This window comes from Carya illinoinensis, chromosome 16, assembly GCF_018687715.1.
Source record: "Carya illinoinensis cultivar Pawnee chromosome 16, C.illinoinensisPawnee_v1, whole genome shotgun sequence".
NCBI lineage: Eukaryota > Viridiplantae > Streptophyta > Magnoliopsida > Fagales > Juglandaceae > Carya > Carya illinoinensis.
In genome coordinates, this window is record NC_056767.1 from 3,286,477 (window position 1) to 3,313,693 (window position 27,217).

A 27,217-nucleotide genomic window follows, 5' to 3' on the forward strand; every position below is an offset into this window, starting at 1 on the left:
TGCAGCCTGATGCCATTTGCCTAGTCCTCTCTCATCAAGGATGTCCGAAAATCGATTTTCCATTCTCATCATCAAGTGCGTTGCATTTTTTAAGGGTCTACAATTTGGCTCTATATTTTCACATAGAAAAATTCTATACACCATACCATCATCCCACTATATAAGATGTGACACATTTATCACCATTGGATGATCTTTTATTGAATAGATAAATATACATCATACATAATGAGATGAAAGTGTGATGGTGGTATGGTACATAGCATTACTCGTTAGGCTCGATGCTTTGAGTTGAGCTCTAAACAAAAGTATTAAAGGTGTGAGCTAAATTAGTCTTGGCTATATCATACACATGGCTATGACAAATCATGGATGAATCCAATTTCTCATTACAATAATAACAAACGAACATTGAAATGGGGCGTCATAATTTATAACGCTCAATTCCATCTGGTATTAAAATTCTTGTGTAGCTTCTGTAAACATATAGAATCAAAGCAGAAGCCCCAGCAGCACACAAAATTGTTCTGCGTTAGTAGAAAACAGTCGACAAACTAGTCAGTCAACTAATCAAACTAATACTTTCTTGTAAAATGTTCTTTCTTCATCTTGGATTTTATCATCTCTAATCACACAATATCATCATTTGAAGTATTTTAAGTGGCATTCCACTTGAATTAAATGATTCATATAAGAAGCCAACCACTTAAAATGCATCGTATCAACTGGTGTAACTAGAGATGACAAATTCACAATGAAGAATAAAAGCATTGGGCACAATTAAATCAATTCTATCTTCAGTCTTGTGCATCATCATGCAGATAAAAGAGAAATTGTAAAGAAAAAGCAAGGAAAACATAACACGAATGAAGACGCCAAAGAATCGATCATGTTGTATCTTATTTCATTGATCTTAAAAATGCATAAGCCGTCCATGTTTCTATGAGAAAATGATACATCAACAAGAATGACTACCTCCTTGAGGCGTGGACTTGATAGTTCAATATTCAGTACTGGAATGGAAGTAGCTCTTTTGCCTGGGTATTGTTATACAACTTGACTAAGAGGACTAGAATTCTGAAATTGAATAAAATTTTCATTAGATATAAACACGGAAACAAAAGAATTGAGACTGGAAAGTATAGAAGAAGAAATCCAGTAGCTCTTCCAAGTTTCTCCTATAAATCAATTGTGATTTTGGTGCTGGGAATGCTGATAAAAATTATTGCCAGCTTTTTCTACTCTAGAGCTTAATTCCTCTGATAAATATGAACTTGTAGCCTCATTTGCTAGTTTTCCTATACCTATGCTGCTGGAGACACCTCTTGAGTTGTCTCCCATGAGTCCCCACGCATTCCTTTTCCTAAGCCATGGGGGGCCCACTTTTGTAGCATTCCATTTCTCCTGCTTGAAATACCTCCTTCCCAAGTCATATGAGGATTCCCTTGCTCGCTTAAATGGCTGGTTGCTATTTGCACATGGACCGTCCAAGTATTTAGGGGTTTCATCCATGTGACAAGGGTCGCAGCAATGGCTATCCCTTTGTCCTTCTGCAGGTTGAATAATTGTCATAGGATTGGGAGCATGAGAAGGTGGACAGTTTTTGCTATCCCTGGGATATGGAGGCAATGGAGGAAAAGGATGGAAAGGCATGCCGGGAGCAATAAACCAACCATCTATGCTTTCTGCCTGGATTGTGCCAAAATGATGTATGATTGACAATGGCATTCCATATGAGACAGGCAAACGAGAATTGAATTTCCCTTGTGGCTGGCCAATAATTGCATCTACAGGAGGCTTGATATCGCAAACATTATGTTGAGGGAGATCTGTCACAGCTGAAGAAGCATGAGATAAACCCAGAGCTTGGGGAGATGAAAACCCGGGGGGAATATCCTCAGGGATGTTCTGCCTTTCATCGTCAGCACTGATAGCTGCATCTTGCTGAGAGCGATTGTGAACAGAGCCAGCACAATTAGCTCCCTTTCTGCTTACCATGTCTATAGGATCCTGTGCCTCTTCAACACCCCTTTGCAATGGCCCAGATTCAATTTTAGGTGGCGATGTAGAGTCTATCTTCTGTTCCTTGTGCTGAGATCTTGTATCTTGGTTAGTCTCTGCTGGCTGATCCCATCGGCTTTTACGTTTACGAGTTTTAGTCTCACTAGTCAGGCAACTACCTATACAAGGAGCAGAGCAACCCTCGGGGATACCAGTATCATACGAGGTCATTGCAAGCATTGACTGCCTGACACAATCAATTGCTTCCGTAGGTCTTGCATGTTCTTGATCACGCCAATAGTTATGTGATAACAAAAATCTATCGCAGTTTGAACCCCTGCGAATCTCCATCCTCCCATCATCTCTGTCCACGTAGCTAAGCTTTCTAACAGGTCTGGGAATCCACTTATCTCGGAAGTTCCGTGCAATTTGATGAACCTGAAAATTAATACCCTACAATTAATACGGCTTTAATTACAAATGCAGAAATTAGTGAATGAACTTCTAAGCAACCTCAACCAACAATAAGAGATAGAGAAACCACACAATTAAGGCATCTTAGATGAATTCAAATAGAACAGCTATGCAGGAATTAGTTTCCCAACGTACCTGTTTGTCATCATGCTCTGTCAGTGACAATATTGACTCCCTAAAGCTGCATGGAAACACACGTCTCAGGGATATATAATTTTTTTTTATAAGTAATATCTCAGGGATATATAATAAAGCAGCATGCCTATCATAATAATTCCATAAATTAAGTAGAAAAAGAAATCATTGGTTTAAGTTTGCATTGAAAAAATATATTAAGCAATTACAAAAGTTAGGTTGCCCCGGGACCAAGACATAAAAGAAAGCTAACAGAGTTGAAAAAAACGTCCTTCCACATAAGCACAACAAAAGCACATGATTATAGAAATATTTTAATAAACATGCAACATTCAAATCTTCTTGCCAGCCACTTCAATTACACTTGCACGTGAGCATCAGCATGATACAAACTATGAACAAAAAAATAAAGTTTCAGGAAAATCAAAACAAGCAATAACAATTTCAAGAGCAGTTTGATGCCATCACAGCCTCGCAGAAAGATATTATATCCTGCATTCACTAAAGACCATGAAAATCTCAACCATTTTCTTTTCTTTATGACAGGTAAAAGCAAAATTCTATTGAGGCACAACGAAAGGTGTTGCCCAAGTACACAGGAAGCATGCACAATAAAACACCTAATTACAATCAAGGAACTAAAAAATGATACAAGGTCATTCTTTTCTTTGGTGGGGAGAGAGTAAATGGTTACAGGTATGTTTGAAATAATGAAGTTCATTCAGAATTCCTACCTAAATTATTTGGTTTGAAAATGCATAAGATGCATTGCTTTCATTTAATAAATTTTATTTTTGGCAATCTTCTAAACATGCTTTTATGCATGCTTAAGTCGAACAGTAGCAGTATTTCTTAGGTCATCACCATTGTGAAAAACACCAATAAGCCTAAATATTGAAATATTTCCGAAAATCTTTTTTGGAGCAAATTACACTTAAACCCCTTAAACTTCCACACTTTTTTTATAAGCAACTTTATTGAAGAGAATGTAATAGGCATTGCCCAGGTGCACATGGAGTATACAAAAGAAAAAACTTAATTGCATCCTAGAAACTTTCCACACTTTTCATAATATGAACTCCAAGATGCCCCGAATTGAAACAAAGATGCAATGTTCACACCCTCAGAAAGGTCCAACTGTTAAGATTGGCAAATAATAGGTAACATATTACAATCTTAACGTTATGATCTTAACAGAGGAGGCGACTAAATCCTCTCCCTCATACCTTTTTTCGTTTTTTTATTATTATTGTATGACTTCCAGACTCCTTTCCCATTTTTTTTCATTTGAAAAAAATTATCTTAAGCCCTAAAAATGTTGTGCACACAAATGCACAAGAAATGAGGAGAAACTTCTAGGTTCATGAGTTTTGACCAAAACATATTACAAGGTATTAATGCATAGGCATAATAATCCAGGAACTGCAATTCCAAAACATAATAATAGGAAGATTCAATTTAAAAATCAGATAGTATCTTCTAACCTCTCCTTTCCAGGACACGGAGGACCTCCATTAATATGTTCTCCTGTTAGTATCTCCCTCACTGCCAAATACTCTAAGACCTGCACAAAAGGAACGCCAGTTGGCAGTCTCGAAGGGGAGGAGAGAAAAAAAAAAAGGCAAGAGAGCCTTCCACAATGAGCACAGTAGGGTGGTAGCTTTGCTCATAATCTCCCCGTGACGAGCCAGAGCCGAGCTTCATTGATAGGTAAAGGGTGGTGATTTGATTACGGAAAGGCTACCCACAATCTAAAAGGGGGCACATAAAGTTAGGATTCCAATGTATGTCGAGGTTGTGACAAAGCTGTGGATGAATCTGACAGTCAAAAGACCATCCGGAGGGAATCTGGGAAATGCAATGAAGAACTTTGTTGGCATTGCAGAAGGGAGGAACCATTTGTTTTCAAATTCGTCTAACGTTGCGGCCGTTGAGGAAAAAACAAAGGCACCTCTTGCAGTGGAAGGACGGAGGAGATTACAGAGGACATGCACATCGGCATGTGAAATCATTTCAAGAACACTTGTTGCATTTGAGAGATGAGGTGTGAATTTTCTAGAGGCTCTGGTTTTAAGCTTAAAAGACCATAGGCTTTTTTAGCAGTGGACCTCTAAAAATCTTAAAGCACCTGGTCAGGGCTTAATCAACAAAGTTTAGGCAATGCCATTTCATTCATAGGCAAGCATTATCCCACAAGTGAGTTTCTTTCGGCCCATTCATGGAAGATGCATTAAGGGCAAACAGGCTGGGCTCCATTTTATTAGTAGGTAAAGGCACGTCGGATTTTTGTAAGGAACCAACCTGAAGCTACTTTCGGTGGCAAGTCAAAACACGTCAGGGATTCAGGGTGGTCAACTTTAACATTTGTAAGCGAGATGAAGAAACCATGGATCATCTCTTACTCCATTGTGAGATCACTAGTACTTAGTGACAAGACGTTTTTGGTACTTTGGGCTAGAATGGGTAATGCCCAAACGGATGTGTTTGGTCTGTGTGGAAAATCATTGCCATTGATTTAATGTGGTGCATATGGAGTAAACATAAGGGTTAATAGAGGACCCCAAGCTATACTGCATGAAGCACATTTCCATGAGTAATGTGCAATTTTCAAGACACTGATTCCTCTATTCCTACCATTAGCTATTGCCATACAAGTATTTGCTAACCAAAAGACTGTGTTACTCTACTTCTGCAGTTTTATGATAAAGAAAACTAAATCCACCTTGAGAAGTTTCCGGAGGATAGGTATCTTTTTGAAGTCCCCCCTGTACCGCTTCATTATGTTGTGCAGCATCTGCAACCCTGAGAGAGAAAGCAACAGTAATCCTCTAAAAGAAAAAACTGGCACTTCTGGAATAAATTTACTTCCTCTACAACACAAACAAATCTTACAGTATGTGACCAAGCTAAGGGTATATACGTTACCGTTTTTGTTAATTATATCAATCAATACTGCTCGCGATTTTGTTTTCAGAAGAGCATCAAGGATCATTGAAAGATCTCGATTACTACAACCAGAAAAGAACTGAGCACTTAGAAGTGATCAAATATAAAACAACCAAATAAATAAGAACTTAACATGCTAAATAAAAAGAAAAATCCAAAATCTAAAACTTACCTCTGAATTGCTTCGCCATTGCCACTGTCGCCTGATGCTGCAGTGAGAAACAGAAGCTTCAAATAGCCTTTAGTGGCATCCTGCAAGAAAAGAACATGCTTACAACAGGAGTACCTACAATTTCACATGCGTATAAGAGGTACAAAATGCAGAACAACGTGTGTATAAGTTGGAGTGAGTAAATGCTTCAGAAAAAAAAGGAATAAGGAAAGCTTCAGCAGAGATAATATCAAGATAATATTGAAGAAATTAAATTATGAGATTCTCTCATTAACAGGTCATTGAAACACGTTTTTCCATCAAAATAAACAGCCTTGAGGTGCTGATTTCTCAATAGTTTAGGCACATGATGCTAACGCAAAAAAAATGATCATAAGGAATCGAAGGAAAGAAACAGGTAAGACAAGCATTCACCAAAAACCACAAAGTATTCATATGCTAATTTTAAAATGATTGAACCAGATAAAAGAAAGATCAAATGGCACAAAAAACACTCAGGTATGCAAACATCAACCTTCCAATGGCCTAAATCAAAACTACCAAATTCAAATGATCCAGTTATCCAGTTGAATATCATTTAAACTGCTTACCTTTCGTTTACTAATCCCTCCCTCAGCATCCAGCAACTCATTAAGTTTCTCTTCCACTGCATGCGTTAAAGAGCATTGGCCATTAATATAGTATCCTTTAATAAATACTCTAGTAATCAAGACAAGCTGAATAAAAAACTCCAAACCTGCTTCAGAACGGCCATTAGGAGAACTTGCCAAAGATCTTTTGGGTTTAGAAAGCAATGGTTGAGATTTGTTGGCAGTCACTTGAACTTTGCTAGTATTTAGAGGATTACAACTCGCCCTTCCTTTTTTAACAGAACTAGATGAACGAGAAACTCTCATCTGAGACTGTGATTTGGATGAAACCCTCTTGTCTTGAACTGTGTCAGACGTGGATTTCATGCTAGCATTAGTGACATCAGATAGCGATTTGCTATGAGCTAAAGTTGGAGAAACTATCTTTAATCTATTAGCATTGGATGAGGTTTTATTCGTAGTCTCCTCTTCTATGGAAGCCTCTGGCAGTGATTTGATTGTTAAATCATCTGTTTGATGGAAAATTTCTACTTCCAAAGATGGGAATCGTCTCTTTGAGTCCTCCAGTTCCAACAGGCTATGTAAGTAGGAAGCAGCAGATTGATTTATAGGGTCCTCTTTTCCTATGGTACTCTCCAAGTGCCTACCACCAGTTGTGCACTTATCTATTCCATGTCTAGATTTTAATGTATTCTTTGCAGTTCGAATCTCAGCACAACCGAAGGGCCTGACCGTAGGCATCATATCATCCAGGCTATCTCCACGTTCACCATCTTTAAGAAGCATCACAGGTTCAGGAAATTCCTCATCTGAATCACCTTGAACAATTACTTCAGAACTAAGCAGATCACCGCCTATATAACCCCGACATTGAGGTGCACCACAGTAACACCTTTTGGCAGCAGCCCCAAAAACCCTGACATAGTTGTAGTCAAATGTGACCTCTTCACCCTGACAAAACAAATCAAGCTTAACATAGGATGATAGTTATAAATGTAAACAACAAAGAGAGAAAATGATTAGGAAGCAACAAAGTCTCCAAAGTGTGAATTATGAATATATCATGTGTCACCTACAAACAGAAACTCTCCCAGTGTCTCTGTTTGTCTTCTGCATGACATTGTAAAATATTCTCTTGAAAGGCAAAAATGTCCTTGTATACAGTTTTCTGTTGTTTCTTAACCAAAATATGCTCACCAAACTGATATCATATACTCCTAAACTCCTTGGTTAGGTTTTAAAAAAGGTGGCTTGATGATTTTTATGATACTAAACTTTTCAAGAAACAGATTCTTCACTACTTTTACGCATGTAACGCCAATCAGTCACCAATCCAAGATTTTTCAAAGGATATGTTCTGATCATACAGGTACTTTTTTTTTATGAGATGGAACCAGACCAAGGGCATGGCCTTTCAGGTCCATCCCTGGGGGGAACTAAGAATGCATGAACTCATTTGCCAAAACCATGAATAAGGCAATATAGAAGAACTCCTATTGGGGAATCAAACATGAGTGTTTGATTCTATAGACATTCCAAGCCTGTCCTTTGACCACTAGGCTGCACCCTCATAGGTCATAAAGGTAAATATCAAACTGCCAAGGGAATTTATTCTTGAACCAAAGAGCTATTTCTGGATCTAGAGGTGATTTTCTTAGTCTGAAAATTCTCAAGTTTTTTTGTTTTGGATAAGTTTTATTAATGATATACCTCTGTAATTGGGCTACGCTTATTGTCATTATCAATAAAATTCACATTTATGCAAAATGTTTTATCAATGATCAATAAAAGAGAGGGCATATTGAAGTACAGGGGGACCATACAATACAAACACCAAGTGCAAAGGAAAGAGAGAAATTTTTGGAAAAATAAAGCTAGGTAGACATAGATTGGTGGCCATCCTCAGGAATATTACATTGAAAATAAAGACTTAAAGTCTTCAATGTTCCTTGTAGTGTCTTCAATGTCATAGCCCTACATGACAGCAATGCTTTTCCGTGGAATAATATACAATCATTCAGAAAAGTGGCTTCTCAAGTAACAAAAATTAAACCAAGGAGCAAATAAATAGAACTTTATTTTAAAAATAAATAAAATAAAATAAAAGATGTGGTGCTTTCAAATATCTTCTTTATACACAGTTCTTATTTCATTCATCAAGACTGCTCATTGGTCTAGGCTCCCTTGCTTTAAGCATTAGTGGAAGCACAAGGGAGCTAGTTTTCTTCCATAATGACACTCTCCAAAAGCATTCCTGATGATGCATAGTTGCAATTTATGGAATTAAGTTATGGCTATAAAGAAATGACAGCACAGAAATGCATGCTGATGGAAACTCAAATCAAAAAGCTAGGCATGAAAATAACTAATGCAAGGTGCAAGCATACCTTCTTAATATCCCTTAATGCAAATAGTCCGATACAAATTTCTCCATTCACCATCCACTGCTCAGAAAACCATTAATAAATAAATATTTCACCAGAGAAGCAAAAAAACAGTTATTAATTATAACGTGAGTTTTTTGGGGACTAAGGCCTCGTTTGGGGAATGAGATAAGAAATCTGTAAATAGTAGCGAAATGGTTTGTGAATAGTAATGAAATGGTTTGAATTAAGATGTTTTATTGAGTTTTGGAAAATGAGAGAGAAAAAGTTGAACAAAAATATTATAAAGTTAAAATATTGTAAGAATTTAATTTTTTTAATATTATTTTTGTTTTGAAATTTGAAAAAGTTGAATTTTTTATTTTTTTTTTTTAAGTTTAGGATAATTGTAATGATTAGATGAAAAAGTTAAAGATTTTAAATTAAAAAGTGTTTGTGTTTGAGTAATATTTGGGAAGAAAATGAGATGAAATGAAGTGAGTTGAGATGAAATAAGATAGTTCCCAAGCAAGGCCTAAAGCTCAAGCAGCAGACACTGACGAAATGAGGCTAAGAGGTGCATTTTTTTTTTTATATAGATAATAAGAGGTGCATTTCAACACATTGGCTTTTGCCAATGTTCTCACGTATCATAGAAATCATTTGTGAAAAGCTTGCAAATGGTAACTTTCAGCTAACTCCCTTAGTTTTTCATGATAAGGAAAATTATTGCAGTGGCTATTTCAATCAAGAGTAATGATACAAGCATGACCCTTTTTATAACCTTTTTACAATCATGTTTTAAAATGAGTATTTATGTAAAGTGATGTTGCTTTTATAAGTTATTCTACACAAATGCCCCTCATTTAAAACATAGTTGTATAAAGGATTATGTGTCTATCATTTTCCTTCAATAAAAGTTCTTGCTTACCTATTAAAAAAAGAATTTTATTAATTTTTTATAAGAAAGTTTTATTAATACGAATCAAATAGGCGATGCCTGTGTACACAAGAAGTAAACCAAAAAAAGGAAAATTATTGCAGTAACATATGACAAGAACTGAACAGGAGAAAAGTTTCTTCGCCATTAAGTTAATAATACAACACATTCACCTTTTCAGTACGGCAATTAGGATCACAACTATGGTTTATGAAACGGCCCAAATTTCCTTTTGCACATGCATCTATTACCTGAAATAATGGAAACCGTGAATCACTGAAAATCAAGAGAGAGAAAGGAGCCAAGGAAGCATATTTATCCACAAAGTGGTTTGGAATAAATTAAGAAAAGTTTATGCTAAAATATTGAAGAACTGGAACATATTATTACATGTAATAAAGCCCATGGTGGAGATTCGACTTCAAGAGAACTTGCTATCATTCTCATGAAGTGGATTGTTAACAAATATGTATTTTACAGCCGAAAGATCATGAAAAAAGCATCAAACCATCGTCTTGCCATTGAAATATAACAGCAATCAAAAATATGATATTTATCTTTAAAAGGCCTAAAGCAACCGTCCACATGGATAAAGCTAGATTACTCTTCCACAACTATGTCTTATGTTTTTTTTTTTGTAAGTAAAAATAAAATTTTATTGATAGAAAAAAGCATAGCCCAAGTACAAAGGGAGTATACATTAAATATGCCTAATTACCACTAAGCACAATTGAGAGATATAAAGCAAATCATTTTTTTTATTGGCACTGGGTGTCTGGGAACAGCACCCTGACTAGTCCCGGGAGTGCACAGGCCCTTGGCAAGGAGTTATTTCCAACTCAGCCACAACAGCCCTTTTCCTTGCCTTGTCTTCATCCAAGAGAGCCCTGTCAGACTCATTTTTCATCAAAATTTTGCAGCTCCTGAAAAAGAATTTTCCGCTGGTCATTAATGTTCCCAAAGACTTCCATGTTCCATTCTTTCAGATCACTTTTCAATGCTTTAAGTTTCCCAGCCAACAAGAAACCAGCAGTGCCCGAAAAGTGGTAAGAGGACCACCACGAGCTAACTTTATCCATGAACCCGTCTACTTTCAGCCACATATTCTCGAATTTAAATATTTCCGCTCCTCATGAAGGCCCCCACAATCCAATAAGAGGGAAAAATGATCAGAGCATAGTCTAGGGAGACCTTTTTGCCATAAGTTAGGGAAGTGGCGCTCCCATGAAGGGGAGACAATGAATCTTTCCAGCCCTCCCATTAGACCAGGTATACTCTCCTCCCGCCAAAGGCAGATCAACCAAAACCAGCTCAAAAATTAGGGTTAAAAAATCAACCACGGCTAGCCCAATTAGGGAACAATTAATGTTAGTTACTTGGGGTGGGGAGTAGCAAGACAAGTGGACATAGTGGAATTAAACAGATAGATGTATATCATTGCTGAAGTTCCCACATTGTATATAAGTATTTGGAACTTGATGTCATCAAACTACACTCATTGAGGACTAAAAGCCAGAGGAGTTCTAAATACCATAAAGAATAATTTGGAACCACAACATGCTATCAACAAATTATAATTTAACAAAAAGTTACCCAAGTTTCAGAAAAATGATTATAAAGGGGACAGATCCAAACCTCACTGCCATTCAATGTCATGAAATAGAAATGTCTATGACCCTTCAACGCATACTCTTTTTGCCGTGCTTCATAAGCATGCATATCAAGCACCTGATGGAACCATATGGTAGAAATCTTTGTCAGAGAAAGCCATGTTACAGATGCACTACACCACCACCCGCATGCATGGGCGTGCACACATCAAAGCACTTCAGCAGATATAGCAAAGTCAAAGGTAAGTTCCAAACCCACAAAGATTCCATTATTCTAAACCACTGAGAAATTAATTTCATTGGCAAGGAAGAAAGTCCAGATCCACACGGAGAGAGAGAGAGAGAGAGAGAGAGAGAGAGAGAGAGAGAGAGAGAGAGAGAGAGAGATTCTTGATTTACCTCTCCAACATATTCGATAAGAAAATGCCCTTTGGATATATTTTCTAGCAACTTTAGCCCATAACCCTTCTTCCCACTACGAAACCATTCCAGTTTAGCATACTTCTGTTTCTGGAACTGCAAATAAACATTCAATTAAACAATGCCCCCTCTCACAATGAATTTCATTAAGATAAACAAATAGATTGCTAGCTGCAGTAAACAGCTAAGTTACTTGTTGATTTGAACAGAGGTCTCCACATGGACAGGTGCCTTGCACGCATTCAATATTAAGCATTCGGTTCAGACATTCATCTCCACAACCCAACTGCTCATTTGAAGCTGGTTTGCAATGGCAAACCATTATCTGATTAAGAAATGATAAAATACATAACATTAGAAAAATGTAAACTGGCCTCCATAGCCTCACCTTTTGCATGGGGATATGAAAAGGAGACAAAAATCATGAAAGTAAGAAATATTTGGGTGTATATGAAAAGGGGAAACAAAAGTATAATATTTTTTTTTTTTTTTTTTGATGTCGGGGAACCTCTCCAAGGCAGGGCCCTTTGGACCCACCCCTGCAGAATAAACCCCGGTCCCATGCACCGCACCCTTGAAAGTTTCCCTACACGGAACTGGTTAAATCGCTAGCTTTTCACCGGGGGGTGTGGCCCCAAAGGATTGTTTGCACCCATGAGGTGTTGAACCTTGGACCTTGAAGGGAATGAGACCCCAAGACCAAGGCCTTCACCACTTGGGCCAACCCCTTGGGGTTACAAAAGTATAATATTTAACACAAAAAGAATAATGCCTTGGACACAATGTGTTGCATGAGAACAAAAGGAATATATTTATGTTGTGTGCAAATTAACCTATTGATCATGTGAAGATAATAACTATAAAGTAGACTATGTTATTCAAAATCTGATGAATACCAACTCCATTAGTTGGGTTCAAAATTAATCCACCAACTTCCTAAGTGGTACCTTTTTTTATAGAAGAGTACAGTATCCCTTTTTTGTATGAGTTAAAAAGACTGATAGAGATCAAAATATTCAAAATAACATAACAATAAAGGTATCCCAATTTTAAGTAAATGGTACCCTTTTATTTAATATTAACGATAAAATACTTTGGTATGGACAGTAAGAACATAAAACGATAACGTATGCATATCTATTTCATCGTAGTTCATCAAACAACAAAATATTTTTCGCTAGAAGTGGTTTCTTGTTAAACTAGTTAAACGGGGGTAACATTGGTTTTTTTTTTTTTTTTTTTTTTTTTTTTGGCAAAACCTAAATTGTGAAAACTGTTAGGCGATTTGCCTTGTTAGTAGCATGAATTATTCTACTTGTCATACAGCTGATATCCTATTTATTACCAGTACCATAGAAGGAAAGCTAAAATTTCCCAACATCTACTGAAAAAGATAAACAGGTAGCAAATCAACAATACTGATAATTGAAATTAGAGGTCAATTATGTACCTCATCAATAGTCTGGGTTTTACGTTTACGATGCAAAAACTCATTATTAGAAATACACTTAAAAGTTGATTCTTGGTAACCTGAGAAAAAAACAAGTATCATAAATCAGAAAATGTGAAAATAAAAGATGACATAATAACTCAACATAAGTCTGGTTTAGCTTGTATCCAATGCTATCACTACTAAATACCACATACCTGTTGAACGCTTACATTCCAATGCCTTATAATTTAAGCGGGCATCATTAACATCTTCTTCACCAGATGCATCAGATATATCCAACTCTACATTGATCTCTGCATTGGACTTCTCTTGAGGTATTGAGCAATCAGCAAAGGCTATATCCATGTTGTCCTTACAGGTCCTTTAAAAATGAAAAACATAAAGCAAAATCAAATGCTGAATAGCAAATAAAAATTTAAAAATAATAGATGCTAAAAAATATTTTAGCTGTGTAAACCTTTGAAAATAGAAGGTAAATACATATAACATAAAGAACTAATGGACCACAAATGATTCCGAGCACCAAAGAAAGGTAAAAAATATATAATCAATTGAAATAATGAACTGCATGTGATTGCATATACCAAAGACAAATATCTTCAGATTATAAAGTACTCAATTAGTCCCAAGACGGCAATGAGATATGGAAGTTCTGAAATGAGAGAACTCCAATCTAACAGGGGAACTCTCAAATCCCCAAAAGAGAACAACACAGATGCCCTTCATTTCTTAAATCAAATATGATCTGAAAATGGTTTTTTTTTTTTTTTCTTTTTTTATAAGTAAGAAACTTTATTGAATGAAACTAGGCAGAACCCATGTACACAGTTAGTATACAAAAGAAGCACCTAATTACATTCTAGAAAGCTGAAAAGAAAACAAAAACTCGTGAGCATTCCCTCCCTCAAGAACAATAGTAACCCCTAGGGGTTGGTTCAAGTGGTAAAGGCCTTGGGCTTGGGGGTATGCTTCCCCAAGTCTAAAGGTTAAAATCCCCTTGGATGCAAACAATCTCTAGGGGCCATCGGGTTGGGGGATTTTCTCCTTGAATTACCCGAGGTGCACTTGCGAGAAACTCCTTGCTGAGAGCTTGTGCACCCCCGAGATTAGTCAGAATGTTATTCCTGGACACCCAGTGCCAATCAAAAAAAAAAGCAAAAAAGAACAATAGTCAAAAACCACTGCAGCAAAGAAGACACAAACAATTTCCAGATGGTTATTCTCACTGTTCCAACTAAAAAATGAATTCACCTTACCAATAAACACATCTTTTTTTTTATATAAGTACCTTACCAATAAACACATCTAAAAGTCAAACTTCACCACAATGTAACATAAATGACAATATAAGTACATACATGTCAAAATATTATAAGCGCACATCCTTTCAGCCTCTCACTAGATAGATTTGCATCTCTCTTTCCTTTAAGAACCTTTAAGTCTGAACTCAGGTCACACAGGATGTTTTTAATAAGTAAAATAATATCATTTTATACTGCAAAGGACCAATCCAATTACACAGGATATACACAAGAAAGATGGCTATCTAGAAGGTGAAAATGATACAAGAAAATAATATAAATTCAGCCCATGGAGATCTATAGGGGCTGTCCAGAGGAAAAGTGTACTGAAAGAACATCTCAATCCTCGAAACTTATTTTTTTCCTTTTATTTATCAATAAACAAGGATTTTATTGATGAAATACATAATTGTTATTTTGATATAAAATGGTTCCCACTTGCATCAAAATAACATTTCTGTACGCATTAAAGCAGACTTCCTTTAGTTTTTTTCCTACAAGACCGCTTGTGTTAGAGGAAATATATAGAACCTAAGAAATCTATAAATACTAAATAGGGTCCGCGTTTGATGCACTGCCTGCTTGGAAAACTTTTTGTCTAAATCTACGCAATTTTATCTTTTCCTAAAATTCATATGAGAGCCTTTACTCATGTCATGGATCTTCTTTTTTTTTATAGGTAAAATAGGTTTTATTGATCCACGTAAATAGGCAAAGCCCGAGTACACAAGAGGTATACAAGAAAAAGCCTAATTACAAACTACGTGTTACTGATAGTAGCATACAAGTCATTAAGACTCGTTCCATTTGATACAATAGAAGAGGCCCAAAGCAACAAAGTATGAAAGAAAAAATCCCTAAAACTATCCGGAGAGCGTTCCCTATCCTCAAACAGCGACCACATTAAACATAAGGTACCATCTTACATACAACTGCGATCTGGCGATTGTCCCTAATCCCTTGCCAGCAAGACAATAAATCTATCACCCTCCTAGGCGTGGCCCATGCGATACCAAACCTCAAGAAGATTGCATCCCACAATACCTTAACCACTTCCCAATGAAGAAGAAGGTGGTCCACTGATTCGCTGTTGCGTTTGCACATGTAGCACCAATCCATTGTATAGAGTCATCGCTTTCAAAACTTGTCGATTGTTAATTTTTACCACATGAAGCCACCCAGCCAAAGAAAACAACCTTGAGGGTAACATTGCTCCTCCAAATGCTCTTCCAAGGGGAGTCATTGAAGGAGTAGGTCAACAAGGCTTTGTGTTATGAACGAACTGAAAATTTCTTGTTCCCTGTGCAAGTCCAGAGTAATTTGTCCCCCCTTCTTGCCTTGTGCTTCAGCAAATATAACACTCTGTAGAAATCAGTGATATCTCCAACTTCCTAATCCTGTACAGGTCTAGTGAATCTCACTAACCAAGTAATGGAATCAGCAGTACTACACATGTTATCAGCCACCGAAGAGCCTTGATCAGACACTATCCTATAAAAAGAGGGGAAGGCGTTTTTCAAAGCAACATCCCCGCAACAAATATCATGCCAAAACTTGATTCACATGCCCCCTCCCACCTCAAACCTGCAGTTGCCGAGAAAATCACCCTAGCCATTCCGGATAAGTTTCCAAACTCCCATGCCATAAGCCCCTCTTACTTCCTTAGAGCACCAACCTCCCCAGACGCTCCCATATTTGACATCTAAAATATTCCTCCAAAGAACATCTCCCTCAAGATGATAACGCCATAGCCATTTTCCGAGAAGAGCCTTGTTGAAAGTTCTCAAATTTCTTAAGCCCAACCACAAGACAACGGAATGCATACTTTATCCCATTTGATTAAATGGAATCTCTTTGTACCCTCTATCCCCCCCCCCCCCCTCGGGAGGCCCAAAAAAAAAAAAGTCACGAAAGATCTTCTCCAGTCTAACCCCTGTAGGCACTAGAAATAACGAAAGGAAGTATGTAAGGAGATTAGATAATGTACTCTTAATAAGCGTGATTCTCCCGCCCTTAGACAAGTAGATTCTCTTCCATCCCACCAGTTTGCCTTTTATTTTCTCAACAATCCCTTCCCACATTACCTTATAATTATGAGGGGCTCCCAAAGAGAGTCCAAGATATTTCATAGGCAAGGATGAGACCTTGCATCCCAATATGGCAGCCACCTCCCTTAAGTTGTTGACTAAGCCAACGGGACTACTTTTGACTTTGATAAATTTACCTTAAGGCCAGATACAGCTTCAAAACAAAAGAGGAATGCTCTTAGAGAGTGAAGTTGATCCAGATCCGGGTCACAAAAAATCAACTTATTATAGGCGAAAAGAAAATGGGAAACCGTCAAGTTTCCATGCGTAGAAACACCCACCGAGAAACCCGAGATGAAACCCCTATCCACACCTCGTCCAGCATTCTGCTTAGCACATCCATAACTAGAATAAATAAGAGTGGGAATAGTGGATCCTCTTGTCTCAATCCCCGAGAGCTGTTGAAGAAGCCTTCGGGAGTGCCACTGACCAAGACAGACAGAGAATCTAACAGTTGTGATACAATGCTTTATCCATTGACACCATCTTTGCCCAAAGCCGTACCTACCAAGGATATACAACAAGAAATCCCAGTTCACATGATCAAATGCTTTTTCCATGTCCAATTTACACAAGATACCTGGAACGTCGACTCTGACTCTGCTCTCCAGGCATTCATTGGTAATGAAAACCAAGTCTAATATTTGCCTTCCTTTCACAAAAGCATTTTGTGTCTTCAAGACGATCTTCCCCATGACATCGCTCAATCACTTCACTAAGACTTTAGAGATTATCTTCTAAACCCCACTTACCAAGCTTATGAGACGGAAATCATTCACTTCCACCGACCTCACCCTCTTGGGGATAAAGGAGACATTAAGGCTCTTCTCGAATTTTATAAAAGAGTGAAACTCAATAAAAACCTTCATTAGATCCTCCTTCACAATGTCCCAACAAGCGTGAAAAATGGCCATTGGAAAGCGATTTGATCTAGGGCTTTATCTTTGTTCATACTTTTTAGCACTCCAAGCACCTCACCTTCTTCAAAAGGCCTCTCCAACCAAACCGCGTTTGTGTGGTCGATGGAGTCAAAAACTAAACCACCAACCTTGGGCCTCCAAAGGTACTGCTCAGTCAGAAGCTTGTCATAAAAGTCGACAATATGATCCTTAATAGCGTCTCTATCCAATAATACCCCGCCCTCCTCATGAAGAACCTTTATGGCGTTGTTTCTTCGATGAGTATGCAACTCTATGAAAAAACTTTGTACTCCTATCCCCCTTCCTTCAACCAAAGGGCCCGTGATTTTTGCCTCCACAAGATCTCCTCCATAAGGGTGATTTTTTCCAACTCGGCGACTATAGTCAATCTCCTTTCCCTATCATCAACTGATAACTCCCCTCCCACCTATTGTTCGTCAAGTTGCGCAACTCCAAAAATAGTTTGTCCCGCTGATCATTGATGTTCCCAAAGAATTCCAAATTTCTTAGATCATTCTTCAAAGTTTTAAGCTTCCCAACTAAAACAAAAGTAGGAGTGCCCGTGAGCTGATAAGAGGCCCACCACGCACTGACTTTCTCAATGAACCCATCCAACTTCAACCACATGTTCTCAAACTTAAAATATCTCCATCCCTCGTGAAGACCCCCACAATCTAGCAATATGGAAAAATCATCCAAGCAAAGGCAAGGGAGTCGTTTTTGGTATAAAGTGGGGAAGTGGGCCTCCCAAGAAGGAGAAACAACAAACCTATCCAACCTCGACTAGGCTCTTCCATTTGACCAAGTGAAGTCTCCCCCTGCTAAAGGGATATCCACCTAGTCTAGCTCAAATAAAAGGTCAGAGAAATCAGCCATAGCAGAACCCATGCCAAAAACCCCCAACCGCTCACTCGAAAACCGAGTGATATTGAAATCACCCCCAATACACCACGGAATCTCCCACCAACTGCATAGGCCAACTAACTCATCCCAGAGAAATTTTCTACTACTGTCATCATTTGCCTGTAAACACCTGCGAACCCCCAACCAAAACCATCATCCACATTCGTGAAAGAGCATGCTACTGAAAATTCCCCTACGCATTCCTCCACAAAATTAACTGCTCTCTTATCATACATCACTAGGATACCCCCTGAAGCACCCTTTGAAGCGAGGGTGGTCCATCCTGCATAAGGGCAATTCCACAAACTTTTGATGATGTGCCTATTAATGAACTTTAGTTTCGTCTCCTGCAAACAAATAACATCTGCCTTCCATTCCCGTAATAAATTCTTCACCCTAAGGCGCTTGTTCGGGTCATTCAAATCCCGAATATTCCATGAGAGAATCTTGGGCTTCATGGATCACTGGGATTCACCTTATCCTTGTTTCGCCCGTGCTCACGCTACCCTCCCGTGCATCATAGTTTATGGAGCAGGCAAGTCTCTTGAGCTCCCTATCCTTCTTAACTGCAAATCTAGCAAGTGAAGGCTGACCTGCTTTCATTGCGATTAGTAGAGCTTGTAACTGATCTTCAAAACCCTCGCAGGACATTCCCAAGCATCATCGTTGATCTTCTGGAAAACCCAATCTAGTTGCAAATCAGCCCAAGAAGCTGCTGGTGGCAACGAACAGGGGGCGCTAGGCACTTCCCCGAATTCACCCAGGTTAGAAAGCTGAGTGTCAGCCTCAAGCACTTTGCACACGAGTCGTAATTCTGACCCAAAAAAAGATCCTTCATCCGAGAACCCCCCATCTAAAGAGGAGTTGTCAACCTCTGACCCTCTGTGCATAAGACCCTGGATAAGGTCTCTAAGAGACCTAATGAAAGCAGAGGGATTTCTGGAGCTTCCCCCGTGGCTGGCCCAATTGAAGTCGACACCCCCACTCCGTTAGTCCTGCCAATTGTGGTCGGGAGCTACTCCAGCTAGTCGACGGTAACCATTGGTCCTTTCTGTGACAACGGCGAACAATAGATGGCATAGGAACTGCTAGCAACCTCCATCACAACCAAACCAGCAGCCATCGCGGGAGAAAATATCTCATGGAAGGCCATCGGGTGCTCACTACCCATGTCGGAAGGGTCGTCGTCGACCGTCGGAGGGTCTGTGCCAGCACAAAGGCCAACACAACCGCCGGCAGCAGGAAAGCCTTAAGCAGGCCGGAGGTTGAGGGCACTGAAGATGGCTAGGCCTACCAAGCAAGATGAGGGGACCTAACAGGGGCCAGCAGGTTTACAACCTGTAACCAAGGGCTTGAGGCCCGTGACTGAGGCCTGACTACGCAAAGTTTTTTTTTTAATAAGAATATTATATATATCAAAAGAAATAACCAAGTACATTGGACGTATACAAGAAAACACCTTACCCATATTAAAGAGCCCCTAATGACCCAAAAAGCCCGTAAAAAACAATCCAAAATACACTAATCCCAGAACATCCTGAAATACCCAAAAAATTACTTTGAGCCTCAACACCTAGTTTCCCGCAAAACTAATACCCAACCCCAACCCCAGCCCCAATCCCATATGTTTCCCGTCTTCACAATGCCCTCCCTTTAGACTTCCCTCTACTTGAGCTACCTCCCTTAACATCGTAATTGATTGGCCAAGAAAGACGCTGTAACTCCTTGTTTTTCTTGAAACTCTTGGTTTCAAGCGCATGGCTTGCCTCTATCATTGTGATTAGTTCATTGAACTAGTCTTCGCATCCTCCATGTGAAATCCCCACGAAAGGCAAAATCTCGTTAACTTTAGGCAGAATCCAATCCGCTATAGGAGAAAGAGAGACCATGGGAGTAATATTGTCCTTGGACACATTATTCAACTGCATTCTCAATTCTAGACTTTCCTCCACGCAAGGCACCAACGACAAGTCCCGTACCTCCTCGTCAACTCCGTTGTTTCTTTCCATCCACATTGGAGCTTCTGGAGTGATAGCAAGTCCCTTCGCCTCTAACGACCCTATACGTGAAACTTCAGCGGAGCCTACATCTCCTTTACCATTTTCCTTCAACTCCGACATGGGAGCCGCAGTTTCTTCGAGCAAGGGTGTAACACCATTTGTTTGTTTATCCTATGTTACCTAAAGCGAATGACAATCCATTACTGCATTCTCTACACCAACAATCGACGTAGACCCCACTTCAAATAACCTAGATTTCCTTTTGACCCACCACACTCTCCTAGATCTGGTTATAGGGACAGGGCCGAATCCGATCTTCCGTTTTCCTTTATCTGAATTTACAGGATTTGAGCCTATCTTAGTCTTGTTTCTAACAACCCTATTGCCTCCAACTGAAAGCGTATCTATTTGCATAGACAAGAAAGCTATCACTGCCTTCAACTCGACATGTTGGGTTTCCATATCCTTTAGAGAATTTTGCATTGCTTCAAGCGGGTCCTGAGCTTGCGTGATCTGCAGACCACTTTCACCATTCCTCTCACTCTGAGCCAACGAAGCATGACCCATCTTCAAAACTGCCGCATATGAATGCCTCGCCACCATGGATGTGCTTGGGTCTTTATGATTCACCTCCAAATTGACGTTCTCATTCTCCTTTCAGTTTCCCTTCCTAGAGCCCTCAACAAAGAGAAAATCCGCGGCTCTGCACAATTCCGCAGCAAACTTCTCCCAACCTTGTCCTTCCTGCCCTTTAGGAATTACTTCAATACTCCGCCAGCCTCCTCCACCATATTCAGTGACAGTTAGATACCAACCATGCTTATTGAAGCATCGTTGAACCATGATTTCTTTGTTGCCTTCGCGCAAGTGTTTTGTAAAATCTGAATTTCCCCCTACCTTTAATGCTGCTCACACCATCGCTACCAACCATTCTATACCATTCCGACCCATCACTACATATCTCTAAACCCTTCTACTCCTCTCCACTATTTTTAAAGAAGACCTCCAAGTTTCTGGAAAAAACTCAAAAGCCTTCGATTCCACCCAAAAACGCACCATCTGACCCATAGTGATTCAACTTCAAAAGCAAGGGCTAAAAGGCTTCATTTTGTCGGAAAAAAAGCTTTGGGAATAGTCACTGCAAACTACAAAACCAAACGCCTAAAGTAAACAGTACAACAGTGACTGTGAAACACCCTCCGAGAGGTCGCCGGTGTCCATCGATACTTTCTATGGAAGCCAACAGGGTCATCGCTCTTGTCAAATCACGGAAAGTGAAGCCCAACCAAAAAAGACCCAGTCGCCGGAGAATGGCCAACGTCGGAGGCCAAGGAAGAGGTCTCGAGGACCTGTCGCACCTTTCTGTGAGGTAATGTATACTCAGCGATGCCGGTGGCTCCACTTAGAACACTGGTGTGAAAGACAGATAGAGATGGCGCAGAAAACCCAGATCATCGGAAGGATATCCGGCATCAAATGCCCTTCAGTGACGTCGCCGATGTCTGCTGGTCCTAACTATGCCTCAACAAGATAGGGCTCATGGGCCCACTCCCTTGCCCAGTTCATCAGCATTTGAAGGCCCACTATGCCCATCCATAAACTCATGCCCAGCCCTTGCAAACGCCTGTCTTCCATCTTTAGTTCCTTTTGCAGAAACCACATTCTTCCGTAAGCCACAGACAGCAGCATCAACAGTAGCCTCATTGCCCAGTTCCATCACCATACTCAGACCCATATCAACTTTTTGCATCAGAAGGGAAACTTCTTCTACTACTCCAGAAAGCTGAGCTTTGACAGCCCAAAAAATACCCTCAACTTTTTACAACCGTCAGAATTCCCCCCCCCCCCCCCGCCCCCTCTGACCACTGGGTAAGGACTGTGCTTCCCATATACACTAGGCAAGGTGCCCTTTGACGCCATGGCAAAGGTGCATTCTGCTGAGGAACCAGCCAAGATGGTAGCATAGGTGGCTGAAGTCCTTGCTTCCAACCCAACGCCAGGTGTATCTCCCCTATGCAATACACCCTGTGGTTTCCATTGCACCAACTCCTGTTCAGCCACCTTCTTGAGGTGATACGCAATTCCACAACCCTTGTTGCCTTTAGGAACAATTAGAGAGCCCCTTCTCCTGCCATTATTAAGCTCCTCCAGGTGGAGATAACAGTCCCTAGAATTTCTATGATGTTGCAAGGTAAGAGTCCCTAGAAATCAGCTCCGGCGAGAGGCACCGGAGTGGGCGTGCATGCATGCAGGTTCTAAGAATAGTACAGAGAGAAAAAAGATTTAACACAAGATTTAAAACTAAATGATGTCATGGATCTTATTGTCAGTAAAACCATGATATCAGTGTTTTATGGTGTCCCTACTAAATTATAGTTCTGTATACCCTTTACTTTCTAAATTGGCTCTCTAGATCCTATTGAAGGCAGGCAGATCCCAATACTATAAAAAGTCTGTGTGATTGGACTTAATCACCTTGGAGTAAACTATTTCCAGAACAATCAAGCGACATCATGGAAAAGATGTTTAGCTTGCCTAGGCTTCCAATTCTATTCACTTGCAGAATCAATAGACTTGAATTCATATTATTTTCAGCACTAGCTAAAAAAGTTTTAAAAAAAAAAAAAAAATCCCTATGATGCATCAAGAGGATGTAATTTCCTACATCAAACCAGACCTGGATGCAAATTACTCATATATATTCCCTACCAAGAGTATATAATCCCTAAGCCTTTTTACATCAAACTATAGAAAATAACTCATCAAAGATTCTGTCCCAATTAATAATTATGTACAACAATTCAACTCACAGCCAAATATGCAAATACCAAGTTTCTTAAGGTTTTTAGATTGCTAGCATTTTTTGAAATAATAAAGACGTATAAAAGAAGGTGTACCATGTGCAATTTGTTTTATCAATTAAATCTGCAAGCATTGCTGGTATACGGCGCCATTTATGACACTCATCACACAGCACCCAAGCCTTACGCGGGGGTGGATACTGATTCTCTAAGCCACCCAGTACCATGTTCAAGTTAGATTCATCCGTGACTGCAGTATTGTCATCAGCGTTGGTTTTTTCAATGCCATCAACATCATGACTTCCTATAGCAATGAGACATGTTAAATCAGTAGAATTTAAATTGCCTATGCTAAAGGAAAGTTAAGAGCACTTACCTATAAAAAAACACAAGTTAAAAGTACTTACAAAAAAAATAAGTTAAGAGTAAGTATCTAGACAGAGTAAAAGAGAGTCTATTGCTAAGTGCGCAGCAAACAAATTGACAGCATTCATAAAAAATTACATTCAGGAGAGACATATTTCCAGTCCCCCAATAGTAAAAAGAAAAAATTGCTGCACATGCCCTTATGCAAACTTTTACCAGTTTCTGGGTGACTTTCCCCTTTGTGCATGATTTGATTACAAGCATCTTTCTCCTTGACTTTGCACTTGTTAACAGACCTTGACTGCTTCTCCCTCTTCTGTCTACGCGAATTCCCCCTCTTGCCTTCTGATTCAGAGGCTTTGGACCTGCCCTTACTTACTTTACAAGATTTTGGATGCTTACGCCCAATTGCTTTCATTGAAGGATGTAAATTCTTGGAATTATGTGACTCGGACAATTCAACATCAGCACAGAGGTTGGAATATGTTTTAGCTTCCACAGAACTTTCCTCTTTCAAAGTCTCTCCAAGTATTCCATGTTCTGTCTCTCTTGAAAAAACCAAAGGTTCCATAGGCAATTCCTTGTTGCTAGATGAGTTGCTTGAAGAATTCACATTAGTTAGTGAAGTGGGAATCTCTCCAGAGAAAATCCCATCAGCCACAAGTGGTGTGCATCCTTGATTCTTAGACAGTTTTGCTTTGCTTATGCTAACTGGACCAGGTGATCCACCTTCCAGAACACAGTTACGTGAACGAGGGAGCTTCTTCTTCTTTCCCCTCTTAGTGCTAGCATGATGTCCTTGGGCAGAAACATCTTTGGAGGATGTCAAAAGAGCATCATGCAAATCTGCTTGCTGTATTGCACTAACTTGGTTATCTGGGGTCAAATTGATCACTTCAGAATCAGGTGAAGTTCCAGAATCTGTACACCTATTCTTAATTGCCCCTCCCAATGTATTGACCACTACATTGGAGGGAACCCCAAGATAATCATCTGCATCACCAGCTGCCTTACCGATATTATTGGTGTTTTCAGAGTCTTTATTGGTGAGTTGTCCATCTTCCCGTGAACTATCTTCAACACCATTGGCGAATTTCATAAGTTCTAAACCTGCTGCAGAAAATAAATCAGTCCCACAATCACTAATGGCAGTATTTGCAGATGCTGAGGCATCAAGAAAATTTGGATCCATATTGCTCAGATAACTTTGACCTGCTACTTTCCCGATTTTAACCTTCAAACGAACACGACCAGATGAAACACAATGATTTCCCCTTGAAACTCGTGAGCTTCCACTTGCCCGTATCTTGGCCTGCTTTCCACTTCTTCGCCCACCCCTTGCTTTTCTCCCTCCTTGATTCTTTACTTGACTGACACTATAAATCCCATTACTCTGTTCAAAAAACTGTGTAATATTCTCTAGTGATCCCCAGATGGAAGAACGAGCTGGTTTTGAGAAAGAGCTTCTTTTCATTCGTGCAGCCTTCGAAACAATTCTGATACTTCCACGTGAGTGTAGCACATGGGATGTGTTCTTGCATTTCTTTTCGGCCCTCTTTTTACTAGTCTTCTGGCTAGATTTACTTCTCCGGCCATTGCTTCGAGAAGATGAAGACACAATTTCAGGACATTTGATTTCATAAACACAACCAACACCCACGTTATCTTTTTCTTCATTATCTGTATGTTCAGAACATTCAGCCACACTGCTAGAATTAATAGAAGTAATAATATTCTCATATGGCATATCCTTAGAAGTATTAGAATTGGCAATACTAAATTGTTGACAAGACTCGGGAGAAACTGATTTCTCAAAAGTATAGTTATGAGCTACATTGGCAGCACTAGGTTCAACACTTGAAACAGTTGTCATATCACTTTTCTCTTCCACAAGCTTTGAAATCCTTTCTGCACAGGTACCATCAACATCGTTACCATTCTGCCCCTCATTTTTTTGGGCAGGGATATTGAGTGATTCAGACATGTGTACATTTTCCAAACCCCTCTGGTGGCCCACTGAAGTCAATATATGGGCGCATGTATCGAGATTGGTTTCTGTTTGAAGGATCCCATTAGCATGTTCTTCAGAGAGACCGTGAACAATCTTATCATCCTTCTGATCACTCTGCTCATAGTTGATCAATAAGTCACCAGCATGTAAAACTTTCAAAGGCATTTCCCCACCTTCCAAAGGTGAAATCAGGTTGTGAACGTCAGCTTCTCTCCCCACTGAATAATCACTTTTCCCATCCACAACCTCCAAAGAAAGATCACCAGTGCTCTTAATGTTCTCCTGCTCCTGCTGCTGGCCATAATTGCTTGGCAAACCAGTCATTGTTATTAATTCCAAGGGCACTTCACAACACTGTAAAGAAGATATTTGGTTACAATTATCAGTCTCTAACCCAACTATAACACCACTTTTCTCATCACCAACCTCTTCGACTCCTTCTGGAGAAGAACTGGTGGCACTCTTATCATCGATGTTATCAGGTTGAACACAATTCCCCAGCGAAACAATCATCTGAAGAGATCCCGAGGGTGTGTTATGGTCATACTCACCTTGAGATCCTCTGTTCTCCAAGCACAAGGCACCAGTTTCTAAATTACAAGCATCATCCTGACTCTGGATCTCATTCAAACACTCCCTACTGAACCTGCATACGCTACCCGGCATTTTCTCCAGCATCAAATCGCTCACATTCTGACCCTCAGCCAACAATCCATCTTTATCAACGGTAACAGCCTCCACATAGTCTGTAACCTCGCCAGAGCTCATGCAACCAGTATCGTCGACCTTGGACAAGTTCAGACACCCATTCAAAGCATTCGTGGGGTCCACCTTAGACTCAAACAAGCTGAAAGCGACCTCCGAGCAGGACCGCTGATCAGAGATGGATGGCAACGAAAACTCCAAGCTCAATTTCTGCTCAATAACTGAACTGCATAACGGTTTCTCAATTATAGCCAAATTTTCACACGAACCGGCCATCTCACATCCAAGAAATTTATCATAATATAACGCAAACCCAGCACTCAAGTGGAAAACCCGATCAATATGGTATTCAGTAATCAATTACAACCGGACCAAATACAATGCAAAGGCCCAATCACCTTGGAATCAAGACCTAACACGGTGATTATTCACCAACCTCTTCAAATTCCAACAAAACCATAAAAAAAAACCTACGTCGAAGCCGTGTGAATTCTAACCGCACATAGAAAACCCAAGAAAATTCAATCTGCACATGAACACAAAAAAACAACCCTAAAGTCAAAATCTAACCGTAATGCGGACAAACGTAGGCACTCATACACATACACACAAACAAAACATACAAAAACAAAGATATATCAAACGAAAAAGAACTAAATTTTAAAGCAGCAAGCATATTAAAGATAAGCTGATACCCGTGCAGGCAAACGGTTGAAAAACGTAAACAAAACAAAAATGGCTTTTTTCTATTCTGCTTTCTCTTCTTTTTTTCCTTTCGGAGAGAGAGAAAGAGAGAATTGGTGCGTGGGTATCGTCGACAATACGGTTCGGAAAGAGAGAGACACAGAGAGAGCTCCGACCGGTTAGCAAATTCAGAAGTTAATTCCGTAGAGACCGTTTGAGCCCTACACGGCCATGATTAGGGTTGCCTGCGTGACTTTGGGAGATGTAAGACAGGTGTCCTACAAGGGTATTCTAGTCACTTCGTTGTATTTTTTAATTCCATAGGCTTTTTTCAT

General features: G+C 39.5%; 1 protein-coding gene across 2 annotated transcripts; it reads right to left on the reverse strand.

The window, feature by feature from the left end:
• Positions 1-161: 161 nt before the first annotated feature.
• On the reverse strand, positions 162-27,128 carry LOC122299492 (histone-lysine N-methyltransferase ASHH2-like). 2 transcript variants are annotated; one of them, XR_006239696.1, is made up of 19 exons: positions 26,894-27,128; positions 23,699-26,724; positions 23,213-23,420; positions 13,299-13,465; positions 13,102-13,181; positions 11,845-11,976; positions 11,631-11,747; positions 11,257-11,349; positions 9,795-9,872; positions 8,706-8,762; positions 6,465-7,269; positions 6,319-6,374; positions 5,729-5,808; positions 5,536-5,618; positions 5,333-5,412; positions 4,095-4,174; positions 2,611-2,656; positions 976-2,439; positions 162-527 (listed from the first exon to the last, which is right to left on the reverse strand). XR_006239696.1 is itself a non-coding variant. In XM_043109833.1 (18 exons), exons 2-18 carry the CDS (start codon positions 26,472-26,474, stop codon positions 1,186-1,188), a joined length of 6,192 nt encoding a protein of 2,063 aa, XP_042965767.1. In that variant the 5' UTR covers positions 26,475-26,724; positions 26,894-27,128; the 3' UTR covers positions 872-1,185. The 2 variants fall into 2 exon arrangements, 1 of the variants encoding a protein (XP_042965767.1); XM_043109833.1 differs by lacking the exon at positions 162-527 and having other exon boundaries at positions 872-2,439.
• Between the last annotated feature and the right edge of the window lie 89 nt (positions 27,129-27,217).